General features: G+C 37.1%; 1 protein-coding gene across 3 annotated transcripts in view; it reads left to right on the forward strand.

Moving 5' to 3' along the window:
- The window catches only part of LOC110446497 (nesprin-1-like), a 323,100-nt gene that overhangs the window by 89,994 nt on the left and 215,522 nt on the right, over positions 1-17,584 (forward strand). For all 3 annotated transcript variants that reach the window (XM_021491669.1, XM_021491670.1, XM_021491668.1), the window contains exons 13-30: positions 617-707; positions 922-1,448; positions 1,776-2,099; positions 2,265-2,414; positions 2,668-2,970; positions 4,527-4,688; positions 5,370-5,590; positions 5,895-6,003; positions 6,219-6,539; positions 10,002-10,178; positions 13,072-13,212; positions 13,365-13,685; positions 13,923-14,249; positions 14,414-14,725; positions 14,867-15,187; positions 15,549-16,190; positions 16,303-16,623; positions 16,797-16,958. In XM_021491669.1, the coding sequence (XP_021347344.1) occupies positions 617-707; positions 922-1,448; positions 1,776-2,099; positions 2,265-2,414; positions 2,668-2,970; positions 4,527-4,688; positions 5,370-5,590; positions 5,895-6,003; positions 6,219-6,539; positions 10,002-10,178; positions 13,072-13,212; positions 13,365-13,685; positions 13,923-14,249; positions 14,414-14,725; positions 14,867-15,187; positions 15,549-16,190; positions 16,303-16,623; positions 16,797-16,958 (4,932 nt within the window). The remainder of the gene's footprint in view (positions 1-616; positions 708-921; positions 1,449-1,775; positions 2,100-2,264; positions 2,415-2,667; positions 2,971-4,526; positions 4,689-5,369; positions 5,591-5,894; positions 6,004-6,218; positions 6,540-10,001; positions 10,179-13,071; positions 13,213-13,364; positions 13,686-13,922; positions 14,250-14,413; positions 14,726-14,866; positions 15,188-15,548; positions 16,191-16,302; positions 16,624-16,796; positions 16,959-17,584) is intronic.

The raw sequence follows: 17,584 nt of genomic DNA on the forward strand, positions 1-17,584 counted from the left end.
ACTGGGTATGAAGAGATCCCCGCCCCATTACCATATATACAATAACTGGGTATGAAGAGATCCCCGCCCCATTACCATATATACAATAACTGGGTATAAAGAGATTCCCGCCCCATTACCATATATACAATTACTGGGTATGAAGAGATCCCCGCCCCATTACCATATATACAATAACTGGGTATGAAGAGATCCCCACCCCATTACCATATAATTAGCCCTGCGATCTGGCCTTGCCCTTGGTAGTTTCAGTGCCATAACATAGAAACGGTCAAGATTTCCACCATATGACTAAATATGTGCTTGAAGGGCATGAATATGAACACAATCATGCTGCAAAGTTAATTTGGGTGTTTAAGTATTGAATACTTCTTTCTCCTGATCAGTTGACTATATTTCAACCAAATTTGATAGAAGGTATCTTTGGTACCAGAGATTTGTCCCTCAGGATACTGAAAGACACAGCCAAAATTAAGAAATGGTTGTATTCAAAGAGAATATTTTGATTGCTGAATGTCCTCCAATACAAAGAAAGTCATAGAGCTATAAAAATGAAAATAAAACTTTCCTAGTAGAATTTTTCTATGAGGTTCAGACGGTAATCTTGTTTTTGTAGGATTTTGTCGTAGCTGGACATTTATTTCGCCATTACGACCAAACATATGAGGAACTGAAAAAGAGAGCTGATGGTTACAAGAAAATAGCTGGTATGTTGAACAATGTTTTATGATTTAGAATTTCTATTTCAATCAAACGGCCTTCTTATGTTGTTAAACTTATCCTGAATATGATAATTGTATAAAGTGGTTAAGGCCAACCCACCAACTATCTTATTGGATTCTTGAGATCAGAGCTTCCTATCCGACTCAGGTCCCTGATAACATTTTAATGTATTTTTGACATTCCTTCTTAATGATACAGATCAGGATGAAAAAAGTCGGGTGACAAAGTTCATGGAGGAGGAATCTGTTGCCTGGAAAGAAGACGAATTACAGGTGAAAAAATCTCAGAATATACTGGAGGACACTGTGGAACAGTGGAAACAGTTCACAGTGTGTGTAGACATCCTGACACCCTGGGTAGCAGACGGTGAAGCCAAGATATCTCACGGAACAACAGACGAAAAGCAACAATTCTTCAGCGAGCTTCCACAATATGAAGAGAAACAGAATGTGCTGATGGAATGTGGACAGTACTTAAAGGAGGCCTGCTGTGAGCCTGTGGCTATGGAGGTAGAACAAACCGTAGATAATCTAATGCAAAAATTTGTGAGTCTGTCAGACGGGTTTACAACATTCCAAAACGTGGAAGTGATAGGGAAGGCTCGGAGCTCCTACGGCGTGGGGGTTGACAGGATATCAGACTGGCTACGTAACGCGGAGGATCTCCTGGGACTAGAGGTTCCCTGTGTACATTCCACACTTAAGGATTACCTACAGGATATTGATGTAAGTCTCCACAATAAACCTCATGTATTTTATATATTTATATGTGTCTCACATTCACATTCCTATTAGATTAATAGCTTCAAAAAATATCCAACAGTCAAATGTGTAATTAAATATAAGTGCAATATATTGTTATAAATTTCTCAAAGTTTGTCCAGTAATATGTACGGATTACTTGACATGATGAAGGTTATAGATAGTAAAGTTCACATTTCTAGAGACGAAAACAAATGAAGGATGAAATCTTGCAAAAGATTAGAAGAAATAGATCTCCAAATTAAAATTCACATCATGGCAGATTTTGTCATTTGAATTTTCTTTCCACAGCTTGTGAATGGTCAAATCGCTGATATGGAGAATGACTTTAAGATAACCACAAAGACAGCTCAATCCTTGGTGAAGGACAGCTCTCAGGATATTGTCAATGAAATGCTAACCACTCTCAACATTCAGAAGGAAGTGATTGTGAGAGTGAGGAAGGAAATTCCAGAAAAACTCAAATATCTAAAAGCAGTGCTTCCAAACGTAGAATCTTTAGAAACTGGAATTTCTGACCTAAACGCCTGGCTTGATCAAGGCGAGGCAGTCCTGGCAACACACAAGATGGAGGGAACACCTCAGGCAACTGAAGCTCACCTGGAAAAACATAAGGTACACATGATTCACAGTTTTATGTATACATGATTCACAGTTTTATGTATACATGATTCACAGTTATAGGATGATACTTGAGTGAATAATTTCATCCTTGAATTCTTAGAGGTATTACTTGTTCCCATGATAAGGACATTGTAATTAAGCTGCTTTATTTTGTAGGCATTTTTCTCAGAAGTGACTTACCAGAAATCCATCATGGAAAGTAAAAACAAGGTGCACCAAAAGGTCACATCAACTAAACCCAAATTAGACAATGTCAACTTTGACCCGGTGGACAGACCAATGGAGGAAACTAACCAACGATTTCAGGTCAGTTACAGTTACCTATATATCCAGTAAAAAAACAAAAAATGTTTTAGAAATGTTGATTTTTAATTTTTTTTACATATGAATACAAGCTCTTGTGAAATTCATAAAGATATAACATTAAACTAATGTACAAGTTTCCAAGTATGAGACTTATTCAGAATTTTGCCACATGGGACATAACATATAATCGTTGATTTGTGATTCCAATTCAAATTGTAATGATAAAAGTTTTGTTTCACGTCTGTAATTCCAGGCATGCATCACTACTGCCAAAGACTGGGAGAAACGCTTGGAGAATCAGTCACGACTCTGGCGTGTACTTCAGCAGAAACAGGAGGCTGTTGAGGCGTGGCTCGCCCAGGCAGAAGCTGTGCTTAATGACGGGGCCGACGACCCAGATAGCCTCATTAGAAAACACAAGAAATTCTTTAACCGCGTTGACAACAGACTCCTTGAGGAATATCAGAGTACTGGGCGGGAAATCCTGGCCCAGCTAGACCCTCGGGAACAGAGTGATCTCAAACACAGCCTAGGCACGACTCAGGAACGCTGGAAAGTGAGTGGGGCTTAGATCTAAAGCATTCACCTAATCTATACATTCTTTCCTTCATTTTGATTCACAAAGACTTTCAATTCCTGTATAGAAAGGAATATAACATGCTTTAGTAAGTACTACTCATAGTTATTGGTTTGTAATCTTGCTGAGGTCTCTGACATGAACAAGTAAAAGATACATAATGGAAGAAGTTGATGGTTCAGGAATTCAACAGCATTTTGAAATGCAGTGACTTTTTGATATCTTATCACTATATGTATGGTTAATCAACCTCAGTGTATATCTTTAATAATCATTATTAAACACACTTTGTATTCAGGTTTCCCTTTGATTGGTGGTTAACACTAGTCTGTGTTTTATGTATTCAGGTTTCGCTTTGATTGGTGGTTAACACTAAGTCTGTGTTTTATGTTTTCAGGTTTCCCTTTGATTGGTGGCTAACACTAAGTCTGTGTTTTATGTATTCAGGTTTCCCTTTGATTTGTGGTTAACACTAGTCTGTGTTTTATGTATTCAGGTTTCCCTTTGATTGGTTGTTAACACTAAGTCTGTGTTTTATGTATTCAGTTTTCCCTTTGATTGGTGGCTAACACTAAGTCTGTGTTTTATGTATTCAGGTTTCCCTTTGATTGGTTGTTAACACTAAGTCTGTGTTTTATGTATTCAGTTTTCCCTTTGATTGGTGGCTAACACTAAGTCTGTGTTTTATGTATTCAGGTTTCCCTTTGATTTGTGGTTAACACTAGTCTGTGTTTTATGTATTCAGGTTTCGCTTTGATTGGTGGTTAACACTAAGTCTGTGTTTTATGTTTTCAGGTTTCCCTTTGATTGGTGGCTAACACTAAGTCTGTGTTTTATGTATTCAGGTTTCCCTTTGATTGATGGTTAACACTAAGTCTGTTTTATGTATTCAGGTTTCCCTTTGCTTGGTTGTTAACACTAAGTCTGTGTTTTATGTATTCAGTTTTCCCTTTGATTGGTGGCTAACACTAAGTCTGTGTTTTATGTATTCAGGTTTCCCTTTGATTGCTGGTTAACACTAAGTCTGCGTTTTATGTATTCAGGTTACCCTTTGATTGGGGGGTAACACTAAGTCTGGGTTTTATGTATTCAGGTTTCCCTTTGATTGGTGGCTAACACTAAGTCTGTGTTTTATGTATTCAGGTTTCCCTTTGATTGATGGTTAACACTAAGTCTGTTTTATGTATTCCGGTTTACCTTTGCTTGGTTGTTAACACTAAGTCTGTGTTTTATGTATTCAGTTTTCCCTTTGATTGGTGGCTAACACTAAGTCTGTGTTTTATGTATTCAGGTTTCCCTTTGATTTGTGGTTAACACTAGTCTGTGTTTTATGTATTCAGGTTTCGCTTTGATTGGTGGTTAACACTAAGTCTGTGTTTTATGTTTTCAGGTTTCCCTTTGATTGGTGGCTAACACTAAGTCTGTGTTTTATGTATTCAGGTTTCCCTTTGATTGGTGGTTAACACTAGTCTGTGTTTTATGTATTCGGGTTTCCCTTTGGTGGTTAACACTAAGTCTGTGTTTTATAAATGTAGGTTGTCACTAGCCAGGCACCAGTCCGACTGACCATGCTGGAATTCCTGGTGCCCGAGGAAATCTTTGTCCAGTGTATGGACTCTGCTGAGCAGACACTCACGCAGGAACGACAGTCTCTACAGAAAAATGAAAATGTCAAGGAAGTGTTGAGGAAACACAGGGTAAGGGAAGTAATTCAGGGTTTTGTATTTATTTTGTGATGAAAGGAAATTATTTAAGCACAGCATCAGAAAGAGGAATAAATTCAGGGAAAGTTTTGTTTATTTTAATTGTCATGATTTCTCACGAAGTACTGGATAAGTCTTTCTCAGAGGTAAGATATTACGTGTTTCTTTTTAGCTTTAAGCTGCTTGATCAGAAAAAACATGGACTGCCAGGAATCATAAATTTCTCTTGGTCTATTTTCCACATATTAACTATGCTCGTAATCGTACAAATGACAGCCTCACTTTGAAAGGTCAATTGTCAAACAGCATTATGAACTCGTGATCAAAATTGACCACAAGATGCCTGTACTGTTCATACGACTCAGTTGAACAGAGAAAAAAGAAGATTGCCACAGATAACATAATCGGGGAAGCTACATTTCACAAAATAGATTATTTTTTGTAAAGCATTCTGTATATATAGTTCAGTAGAATATAAGTAAAAAACATGGAACATTGACTCATCAGTGCTGAATTTGTGTTAAACTTAATATTTTTCTCCAACCTTGGTGCAAAAATTAAAGTTTAAATATAATTTAATAAAAATGATAATATAAGTTTTAATCTTACTGTCGACTAACAGTTTAATTATACTGCGGTAACTTTCAGACATTGAGAACACTTTTTTTTTTGTAGCAATTGTTTGTGGAAGGTCAGTTTACCCAGACGTGTACACAGTGCCTTGAGAAGATGCAGAAATTGGCTAACGATGTGGTCAAGTCTGACCGTCAGGAGACATCACTACAGGAACGATATGATGAGCATGCTTCACGTTGGGCTCGGCTCAATCATGCTCTAGATTCCACCCACCTTGATCTGAAACAGCTTCCAGAAAGATGGAAGGATTACAATCAAAAGTAGGTCCAACCTACTTAGGCTTGGCTATCTATCAGTCTTAGTGAATCATATTTAGTCTCCAATTCTCAGGCAATTTGATTCGTCAATGTCAACAATAAGGAAGTAATATATAAATAAGCACAACATTTAAGTTCAATCTGAAGGAAAAAATTACTGTTTTTGAAAATAAACAAAATCATACTTTGAATATTTTAGATTAAGAATAAAACTCAATTTATCTTTAAGGCAATTCAAATTTAGAATTAAAGTTGTTTTATATTGATACTATTGAGAATTGAAGAACCTGTTCTCTGTTTCCTACAGATTGGAGGACTTACAGACGTCAGTGGCAGTGGTAGAAGATCTGATGGAGCAACTCAAAAATGAAAACCTGACCAGTGGGGAGTACAAGGACCTTCAGAACAAATTCCAGGTATACTGCTCTAGTATAAACCTTCAGATATGTTTCTGTATTTGTTTACTCAAGATAGAAATCAACAACACACAGTCTAGAATTTAGCAGTCCATCAAACACATTAGAATAAAAAAAATCAAAAATAGCAACATAAATGACCTGCAAGAGTAGGTTACCGAACTAAATCTAGATTTTCATTGTCCTTAATGAAATGAAAAAAATCTTTTCTACAGAAAGCGTTGCGAAACATGCGCAAGTTTGAAGATGATGCTTCCTGGCTGCAAGAGAGCCTGGGAGAGCTACTGAAGGACTCACCTGATGCTGATAATACTGCTGAGCAGCAACGCCTCCGGGAACTGCTGGCTCGTTTCCAGGGTTTACAGCCGAAGTTGCAGCCCACAGGTGACAAATCTGCAATCTTTTCTAAAGCCTATGACTTCCGTGATGGTATTGAAAAGCGAGCCAGTTGGTTGGAGGAAACCCAGAAACTTGTGATGGACCAGCCATTCATTGACGGACTGGAGGATGCGCGCGCCTATCTACATGAACATGAAGTAAGATCCATTCGTTACATTTCCTTGTGTTTCTAGTTGCTCTTGCAATGCTTGTTTTGGTTTAGAATTCTCCAAAAATAGAAGAAATACGACGGATCAGCATCTCGAGTATTAGTAAGAAAGGAAATGTGAATCTTCTCAACCCGTGGTAACATCACTTGGTACGGATGTATCGAATGTGTTAAAATAGGGTAATTTTTTAAAGAAGATGAGATGTTGAATATTCTAAAATGACTCCAGGTGTTTCGAGTATTTGTTGATTTTTTAAAGAAGATGAGAAGGTATTCAATATTCTTAAGTGACTTCAGATGCTTTGAGTGTTTGTTAATTTTCTGTAAAATAGTGCCGTCATTGTGTTTCTTTTTAAAATGCATGCTTTTAGCCATGAGTTATTTACTTCTAATTCTAACTAATGATTTTACCGTCCTCTGAAATGTAGACCACTAGTACTGTTAGTCTGAACAATTCATACATAGATTGTATATAGCCTTTTGTGTACAGTTGTGATGATAATTGTCCTCACCAAATTTTAGAGTTTTTATCACTCACCTTCAACTAGTCGCCATCTTGGATTGTTTATTTGCTTTCTTCATTCCATTAAAACCTCACAATGTGCACGGTTCATATCATTATATCAATTTAAAATCAACAGGAAAATGAATATTAAAATATCACTTCTGATTTGAAAATGACACCACATAATAGTTTTCGTATGTTTTTATTTGAACAGGGAAATGTAAATACACACAAGTCTGGTGATCGTATCAAACAATAATTCATTGTTCTCCAACATGCCTCTCTATTTTTACTAGAACTTTATTTTTCTGTTAACAGTTTTATTTTTTCACAATTCAAGGTCAAGTTCAATTGTGCTTCCTTAAACCATGTGTTTAACAGCTTGGGTCCAGTATCTTTTGTCAATTTTAAGTTTCTCTGGAATTCCATGGGCATTTTAGATTGATAGCACTCCCTAAAAAAATAACAGTCTGTTTACTAGTGTGGTTACTAGGCAACAGATCCAAAACAGTCTGTTTACTAGTGTTGTTATTAGGCAACAGGTCCAAAACAGTCTGTTTACTAGTGTTGTTACTTGGCAACAGATCCAAAACTGTCTGTTTACTAGTGTTGTTACTAGGCAACAGGTTCAGGATTTAGTGTTATATTTTACCTGTAAATTCTCTACAAAATAAATATACTTGTTTGTTGACAGGTCATGTAAGATGGAAGGGAAATGTGTATAGATGATTGCATATGTGTAGGTAATTCATGTAATTGCAGTTTGTTATGCACCAGGTAGTGCCCTGTTAACATTCTCAGGAGTACTTGTTTTGGGATCGTGCTGTTACGAATTGTAAAAATAAGAAGCATGTATGTTTTTTTAAGTATTAGATAAATCACTAAATACAGTATTAGATAAAGCACTAGATACAGTATTAGATAAAGTATTAGACAAAGCATTAGATAAAGTATTAGATAAAGCATTATATAAAGTATTAGATAAAGCATTAGATACAGTATTAGATTAAGTATTAGATAAAGTTTTATATAAATCATTAGATAAAGTATTAGATAAAGGATAAATCATTAGATAAAGTATAAGGTAAAGCATTAGATAAAGGATAAATCATTAGATACAGCATTAGATAAAGCATTAGATAAAGTATAAGATAAAGCATTAGATAAAGCATTATATAAAGCATTAGATAAAGTATTAGATAAAGTAGTATTAGATAAAGTATTAGATAAAGTATAAGACAAAGGCTTAGATAAAGAATTTGATTAAGTATTAGATAAAGTATTAGATAAAGGATAAATCATTAGATAAAGTATTAGATAAAGGATAAATCATTAGATAAAGTATAAGATAAAGCATTAGATAAAGTATTAGATAATTAAAGTATTAGATAAAGTATTAGATAAATCATTAGATAAAGTATCAAATAAAGCATTAGATAATTGATCAGCTGTCCTCATACATTGACATGGACAGAGATATGTAACAAAATTACAGTGATGGACACGGAGAATTACAAATGTTAGACTAAGTAGGACCTGGTTGGGAACACAGAACGAGACCGTGATATTGTGAACATGGCGTGTGAAGAAACTTTTCCTCCGTAAACTGCTAGTGTGTTCTGTGTAGATTGGAATTTTTAGATGTTGTTTAGCTTTGTATATATATATACATATATGTAGGTAATGCACAACTTTCTATAAAATGAGATTTTACAATGATAATGTGATTTTGTAAGTTTTGTTTTGGTCCTGTGTATGTAACTGTGCACATAATACTTACTAGTGACCGGGAGAACATGCTGAATTCTTTTTGATTTAATTTTAGAGTTATATAGTGAGTCCAATCTTACTGCTGCAACAAGTCAGACATTTTTTTAAAGATACATTTCATCAGAATAAATATTCACAAATTTTATACAAGAGTTTATGAAAATATCACCCTAGTATTGTAAGAAGGAAATCATTTTAAAGAATATAAAATTTCTTTAAGAAAATAAAAGAGAGAACAAAAATTAATCTCCTTGTATTACACCTGCATGAATGTTGAAAATATTGTCGATGTGAAAGCACTATGTATATAGAGTGTATAACATATATATCACTGGTTGTTGTACATGTAGAGTTAACCCTTTCACCCCTATGTCACTTTAGTTGGCTCTACCATGCATTGATATGGATGAGTCCATTATATGGTCTACAGTGCTGAAAGGGTTAATGCTATTATAGGGAAATGTAGTTTTACTTCATTTTCAAGTAGTATGACTTAATTTTCAAGTAGTATGGGAATAGAATGTTTCATTAACCTTCTTCCTATCTAACTTCACTTTTGATCTATATGTGATATAGCTCCTTTATATCACACACAGTAGTATGGAGAAGGAAGGCAGCAATATATACTGGGAATTCTTAGTAACAGATTAACAGGAATTAATAAAAATGATACTAATTATATGATGGGGTGAGGGATACCTCATTCAACAAAAACAAACTTAGACATGTTTAACTTGTTTTCTACTAATGGTACATTAATGACTTTTATCTGATTTTGTATTTTCGTGTCTGTTGTTAAATGTATTACTGTCTTATCTAATTATATTACCCGTTAGTGTCATAGACATTTTTGCATAAATATATTTAATAATTGGCTATTTTGTTTAATTGTATCAAATCAATATTTAGACAAAATTAATTCATTAACAAACACTGTTCAGTTATTACCAGCATGTAAAATAAATATAACACCTATTTCTATACTCACGCACACTTCCGAACTTTGAACTCACAATTTTGTATGTGTCTATTAATTGTGATTGAACTACCGCATGGATTAGACTCTTGGCATAACATGATACATGTTCACCTAATTCAAGTTCTAAAACTTTTTTCCTTAGATGTGATACTCTGTCAAAAGAGATATTTGTCATCAAATCTGTTTGTATTTTACAGAACATCATGACAAAACTTGAGTCGGAGCGCCCAAACATCATGGCTGACATCGAGGCTGGCAAACGATTACAGAGGGATCGCAATGCACCCAGCTTTGTGAACAAGACCGTCAGTGACCTAGACAGGAAGTGGAAAGATACTAACGAACTTGCCAAAGCAAAACATGCCAATCTTAAGGTAAATTACATATAACTTTTACTTTTCTGGCTACAGAAGCCCACTGTGAGGTAAATTACATATAACTTTTACCTTTCTGGCTACAGAAGCCCACTGTGAGGTAAAATACATATAACTTTTGCCTTTCTGGCTACAGAAGCCCACTGTGAGGTAAATTACATATAGCTTTTACCTTTCTGGCTACAGAAGCCCGCTGTGAGGTAAATTATATACAACTTTTACCTTTCTGGCTACAGAAGCCCACTTCGAGGTAAATTGCATATAACTTTTACCGTTCTGGCTACAGAAGCCCACTGAGAGGTAAATTACATATAAGTTTTACCTTTCTGGCTACAGAAGCCCACTTTGAGGTAAATTACTTATAACTTTTACCTTTCTGGCTACAGGACTCACTGAGGTAAATTACATATAACTTTTACCTTTCTGGCTACAGAAGTCCACTGTGAGGTAAATTACATATAGCTTTTACCTTTCTGGCTACAGAAGCCCACTTTGAGGTAAATTATATACAACTTTTACCTTTCTGGCTACAGAAGCTCACTGAGGTAAATTAGATATAACTTTTACCTTTATGGCTAGAGAAGCCCACTTTGAGATAAATGATATTTCTGGCTACAGAAGACCACTTTGAGGTAAATAATATACAACTTTTACCTGTCTGGCTACAGAAGCTCACTGAGGTACATTACATATAACTTTTATCTTTCTGGCTACAGAGGCCCACTTTGAGGTAAATGATATTTCTTGCTACAGTAGCCCACCGTGACGTTAATCACATACAACTGGCTACAGAAGCCCCCTTTGAGGTAAATGATATTTCTTGCTACAGTAGCCCACCGTGAGGTTATTCACATACAACTTTTACCTTTCTGGCTACAGAAGCCCACTTTGAGGTAAATTACATATAACTTTAACCTTTCTGGCTACAGAAGCCCACTTTGAGGTAAATGATATTTCTGGCTACAGTAGCCCACCGTGAGGTTAATCACATACAACTTTTACCTTTCTGGCTACAGAAGCCCACTTTGAGGTAAATCACATACAACTTTTACCTTTTTGGCTACAGAAGCCAACTTTGAGGTAAATTATTTATAACTTTTACCTTTCTGGCTACAGAAGCTCACTGAGGTAAATTAAATATAACTTTTACCTTTCTGGCTACAGAGGCCCACTTTGAGGTAAATCACATACAACTTTTACCTTTCTGGCTACAGCAGCCCAGTGTGAGGTAAATTATATACAACTGCTACCTTTCTGGCTACAGAAGCCCACTTTGAGGTAAATCACATACAACTTTTACCTTTTTGGTTACAGAAGCCAACTTTGAGGTAAATTATTTATAACTTTTACCTTTCTGGCTACAGCAGCCCAGTGTGAGGTAAATTATATACAACTGTTACCTTTCTGGCTACAGAAGCCCACTTTGAGGTAAATGATATTTCTGGCTACAGTAGCCCACCGTGAGGTTAATCACATACAACTTTTACCTTTCTGGCTACAGAAGCCCACTTTGAGGTAAATTACATATAACTTTTGCCTTTCTGCGACACCTCTATATCAGTGTTCCATAACATCAGGTTTGTGTGGATAGATCACTTTAGCATTATTTCAACATTGGAAAGATAGTAAAGTGTCCTGATTATTTTAACAGTATCAACAATTTTGTTAATTTTAAGAAACACCATATTTTATTATGCCGAAAAATTACCAAAAGAAACTTCTAATATTTATAGTTCATTTAATAGACTTAAATTCATAACAAGAAAATGATGATTATCAATTTTAAAATGCTGTAAGGCTTGTTGACATGGCCTATGGTACTGGTAAATTTATGGTTAAGCTAACCAGCCAGGGGTTGTTGACATGGCCTATGGGTTGTTGACATGGCCTATGGTACTGGTAATTTTATGGTAAAGCTAACCAGCCAGGGGTTGTTGACATGGCCTATGGGTTGATGACATGGCCTATGGTACTGGTAAGTTTATGGTTAAGCTAACCAGCCAGGGAACCCCTTTACCATATGGTATTCACTTATCACAAACAAGAGATGGAGGCAGAATCAATGGGATTTAGGAACTGGCTGGAAGATAAACATAGGATATACATACATTTATGATAATCGGGGAGGTGTATTGATGTTTTCTCTGATAGGGGAAGGTCAGACACTGGAGCCTGCTACAGTGGTAGCAGTAGATACTGTACAAGTTTTACTTCTCAGATTGTGTTTTGTATCTCAGATTATTTGTTGGTAAACAGTTACAATGTCCTGTAAATAATGGTAGAGCTATGTACCAGATTGCTAGATGGTTTCCAATATACATCAGAATTTGATTGATTACTCACAATACAGGTCAAAAAGGAATGGCACATTCTTGGAATCTCCATTGCAGAAGGAAGGACCAGTGATTTTAAAAGTTGACATGGATATTGTTCCAAGTATGGGAGATGAAAGGAATGATGATTCTGGAATAATTGATGGTGTTGTCAGTCAAGTATACCTTGTACTTTAATCTGTCTTGATTGTACGTGAAAAAGCTGTAGAGGAGAGGAGGTCTGTTATGTTTGAACTTTGAGGAAGTTGTAGAGGAGAGAGGAGGTCTGTTGTGTTTGAACTTTGAGGAAGTTGTAGAGGAGAGGTCTGTTGTTTGAACTTTGAGGAAGCTGTAGAGGAGAGAGATCTGTTGTATTTTAACTTTGAGGAAACTGTAGAGGAGAGAGGTCTGTTGTGTTTTAACTTTGAGGAAACTGTAGAGGAGAGAGGTCTGTTGTTTGAACTTTGAGGAAGCTGTAGGGGAGAGGAGGAATTTTTGAATATATGAAAAAGGACACTATCTGATTGACCTTGACCTCTATTAATGTAAACACTCATCAAACTTCTTGCCTTCTTTTGCAGGAAAAGGTCAAGGACTGGGAACAGTATGAGACCCAGAAGGGCCAGATGATTCAGTACCTTAAGAAGGCAGAGGCAGAGCTTGAGAAGCCTCCTGCAACTACAGGACAGGAACTCGCTCAGAAGGACCTCAACTCAAAGAAGGTCAGTAGCTAACTGCAGCAAATATATTTAAGTCATAGCCAAAGGAATGTAAAACTTAAATAATTCAAAGCTGGATAAGATGAAAACTTTTTGTATGAAAGAAATATTCAAATTTATCAATATTGATTTAGGTATTTACCTTTTTATTTTAGGAGCTTAAAAATGCACTGAGCAGACTAAAGGGAAACATTTCTGAGATGCAGAAACTAAACGCTGCCCTTAGTGAAAGTGCAAGTCGGGAGAGACGAGGACCTCTGAAAGGGGAGCTAACTGATATTGACAAACGGCTTGAGAATGTCTCTGTTAGACTGAATGCCAAATTGGCTGACCTAGAGGCCACCATTGCTAAGTGGACGGAGTACTACAAACGTCTGAATCACTTCTGTGATTGGCTGAATGAGAGAGAGGCTAAACTCAATGAGGTGTATGAAAATAAATCTGACGCACCTGAAGAACAACTGAATAAATCCAAGGTAGGATGGAGATGCCTGCATTGTTTGTAACGTTTAGTTAAACATTCTTTATGTCATATTCTTCTTATGTTATCAAGATTAATTATCGCATGAAAATTAATTATCTCATTTTCTTTTTGTATTATCAAGCAGAATTTTTTGCATAAAAATTAATTATTTCATTGTCTATTTGTATTATCAATCAGAATCAATAAGATCCTGTGGCATTTGTTTAATGGTAAACATATTTACCTGCAGGCAATTGCATCAGAGGTTTATGAGAATCACATTACACTAGAAACTCTAGAGAAGGATGCTAAGGGTATGTCACAGAACTTTCGTTCCCGTGAAACTGCTGCTCTGAGGACAAAGCTGGCTAGTGTCCGTCGCCAGTGGGAGAGTCTGTGCTCGCGTGCCCAGGACCGAAGCTCTGCACTGACAGGAAGCGTGGCTCACTGGCAGACACACCAGAACCTGTCGCAGCGCTTGATGCCTTGGATAGTGAAGGCAGAAAAATACTGTGCAACAGAGCTACCAAAGTGCTCCTCACTGGAGGAGGCGCGAGACCTTTATGAACTTCATCAGGTAAACACATACACACAAGCAGTTCTTTGATGAAATTGAATGAAAAGTAAAATAATGCAAGAGAAAAAGTTAGAAATTGTTTTTTAAAATTAATGTTGTTATTTGAAATTTTTTGGGTCATTTCTTTTTCCTGCCTTTTTTTCTAAATTTGGTTTTGTGTGCAGTCCTTCCTGCATGAGTGCGAGGAACAGTTCCCTGTGTTTGAGAAGATGAATACTGAGGCAGGCTACCTTATGGACCAGCCCAACATGGCCAAGGATATGGAAACTCTCCAGAAACGCTGGAATGACATCATCAGTGCTTCTGAGGGGCGCAGCCATAAAGTGGACAAAATGCATGGTGCGTGGACAGCATATGACCAAGAACTCAACAACTTTGATGAGGTTCTTGAGAAGTTCCAGACCCGCCTCGCACAAGAACCCAATGTCAGTTCGACAGATGTCCAAGTTCTCGAGCATGAACTTGCCATTTGTAAGGTAAGAGAGTTCTGTCAAGGGAGGTTAAGTACATCATCTCTTAAAACAGGGGTTATTGGTTCATTAAAAAAGTTTATCTTGAATTTGATCCATTATATTAAAAGTACAACTTTAACCATTTGATTACTTTGTTTCCGACAGACGCTGCAGGAAGAGATCCGTGGCCAGCAGCCGCATCTGACTGCCTTACAGAGACAGTTCGAGCAGGTGAAACAGCATGCTACACCCGACGGTGTCAAGTCACTCAAGTCCAAACACGATGCAGTGAAAGGAGCGTATGAGAAAATCTCCGAGGATGCAAGTGAACGACAGTCTATGCTGAACGCTGCAGTACGCCACAGACAGGACTTTTACTCTCAGCTGCAGGACTTCGAGAAGTGGCTGAAGAAAACACAACGAAAACTGGACACTGGAAACGAAATCTACTCGGACGAAGTTGCAGAGACGCAATCTAAATTAAAGGTTGTTTTTTTTGGTCATTCATGGGATATTGGAATTTTTTCAAAAGCTATAGTTCAATTTTTGTACCGTTTCTACATTGTAAAAATACTTTGTGCTAGAATTGTCACATAATACATGTATTTCATTTATTTCTATATTGAACAGTAAATTTTTATTTTACTGCCAGAATTAGGGCAGTTCACTGAGCAGTATAAGAGGATTTGGTGTTATATATAGGAGGATGTACACATACATATGTAGGTGGTAAATGAGGTGAACAGACTTTTCCAGTTTTGTATCTGGAACATATAAATCTCCGGACTACAAATTAATAGAATGATTTGTTACTACAGATTTATTAAAGTATTGGCGTTATTTACAGGCTCTGAAGGGTGAATGTGTGGGTCAGGAGCCGACCTTCAACAGTCTCTCCCAGGAATTCAAAGACCTCATGAAAGATTGTAATGAGGATGAGGCTGCCATTTTAAGTGACAGATTTGACCACCTCATCGCTGGATACACCAAGGTGGAGGATTTGATCAAGAACCGTGAGGAACTGTGCGATAACTGGTCAAGTTATGCCACTGACCACAAGGACACACAGAACCGCCTCAAGGTCCTGAAGGCCAAGTTAGCGTCACCAGACATCACTGAAGAGGAGGTGACCAAGATAAACAGGGAGGTTGAAGGACTCTGGCGCAGCATGGGACCTTGGGCACAGAAGGCGGAGAAGCTTGACGATCTCATGGCAACCTCACAGATGACCATTAAAGACCGCGCCACACAGCGGACTCTACACTTCGGCACTGAAGTCCAGGCAATTGAGAGCATGTGTGGCAATGTGTCTACCAACGCCAAGCAGAAGGAAGACCACCTGGGTGAACTGACACAACTATGGGAGGACTTCACTGACAAGAAGGAAGGACTTGTTGACAAACTACATATGCTTGCACAGAAGATTGATGGTTCCACAGTGGAGAACTCCAGCCTCCAGGGCATCAAGGACTTGGTGCGAGAAATTGAGGTATGTACAACAATGCCATTTTGTAGGGTGGATTGAGTTAAATGTATCCATAATATTCCTCTGATCTCATTTTAGATGTGTTTAAAACTAAAAATGAAAATATCTTCCTCAGGACGCCAGAGATGACCTGTTGACTTACAACCCGGAGTACGAGCAGCTACGTGAACTTGGCCGACAGATCATGCAGGCTGACATTAGTAAGGGTGCACCTGTTCAGTCAAACCTGTCAGAGGTAAACATGGCATGGGACCAGATCCAGGCCCTACTCGCCCAGAAACACCAAACATATTCTGGTGCCGCAAACCTCTGGCAGCAGTACAATGATGCCAAGCAAGGTGTGGCGCGCGTTATGGAGGATGTTGAACCTGTGATTTCACAGGATGTAACATTTGCCACCCAGGCAGAGGTCAAGAAGTCCCTTGATCAACACAAGGTAAATTTAGTTTTAGCAAGTACTGTTATTGAGGGCCTTTTACTCTATATAAAGCAACTCAGACAAACAATGTAGACGAAGATAAGGATACATATGAAGTTGGAACAGAGATAATGATATAGAAAAATACACGAGCAACAGTACAATTAAAATGAATTTCTCTGTGTCTCCAGAATGCAGAGTTTGAACTACATGCTAACCAGTCCCAACTGGACCAGATGAACAACCGTGGACTACAGCTGTTAGAGGAACTGAAGAACACGCCCAACTTCAACGTGGCAGTCCTAGAACAGGACATGGACCAGGTCAACCATAAGTGGGAGACTGCCAATTCAGTATGTACCCTCTTCTTATTCACAGGCAAAGGTCATACAGGATATAAGAAATGTATATACATTACTTTAACTTTAGTTAGTCAAGTTTCAGAAATAGTTTTCACCTTCAATGAGTAATACAGTAGAAATGTTAATTCTTCTCACATTTCCATATTTTCATATATTTAGATGCAATAATGCATCAAAAAGATTTTTTAAGTATGTCAGAATTGACTGAAGAATGGAAGGGCCTAGAATTATGATACGATGCTGGTAGTTTCCTAGGATAAAGCCCAACAATGATCTTGACCTGTGTTCAAGGTGACAAGGGCAAATTTGTCAAAAAAGTTCACAATACTTCTTCTGGAGAATGGAAAGGGCTAGACTCATGATATTAAGTAAATAGCTTCCAGGGATCGAGTGCATCAAAGTTTGTGAAAAGAAAAATTACCTTGATCTGTATTCAAGGTCACAAGGGTCAAATATGTAAAAGAAAATCAAACTGCACTTCTGAAGAAAGGAAATGCCGAAGAATCATGGTACGTGGCTGGTATCTTCCTTGGATGGAAAAATGTTTGTGATTACAGATGACTGATATATTCAAGGTCACAGATGTCAAATATCTCAAAATTTTTAAATGGTTTCTT

This window comes from Mizuhopecten yessoensis, unplaced genomic scaffold (assembly GCF_002113885.1).
Source record: "Mizuhopecten yessoensis strain PY_sf001 unplaced genomic scaffold, ASM211388v2 scaffold2741, whole genome shotgun sequence".
Taxonomy (NCBI): domain Eukaryota; kingdom Metazoa; phylum Mollusca; class Bivalvia; order Pectinida; family Pectinidae; genus Mizuhopecten; species Mizuhopecten yessoensis.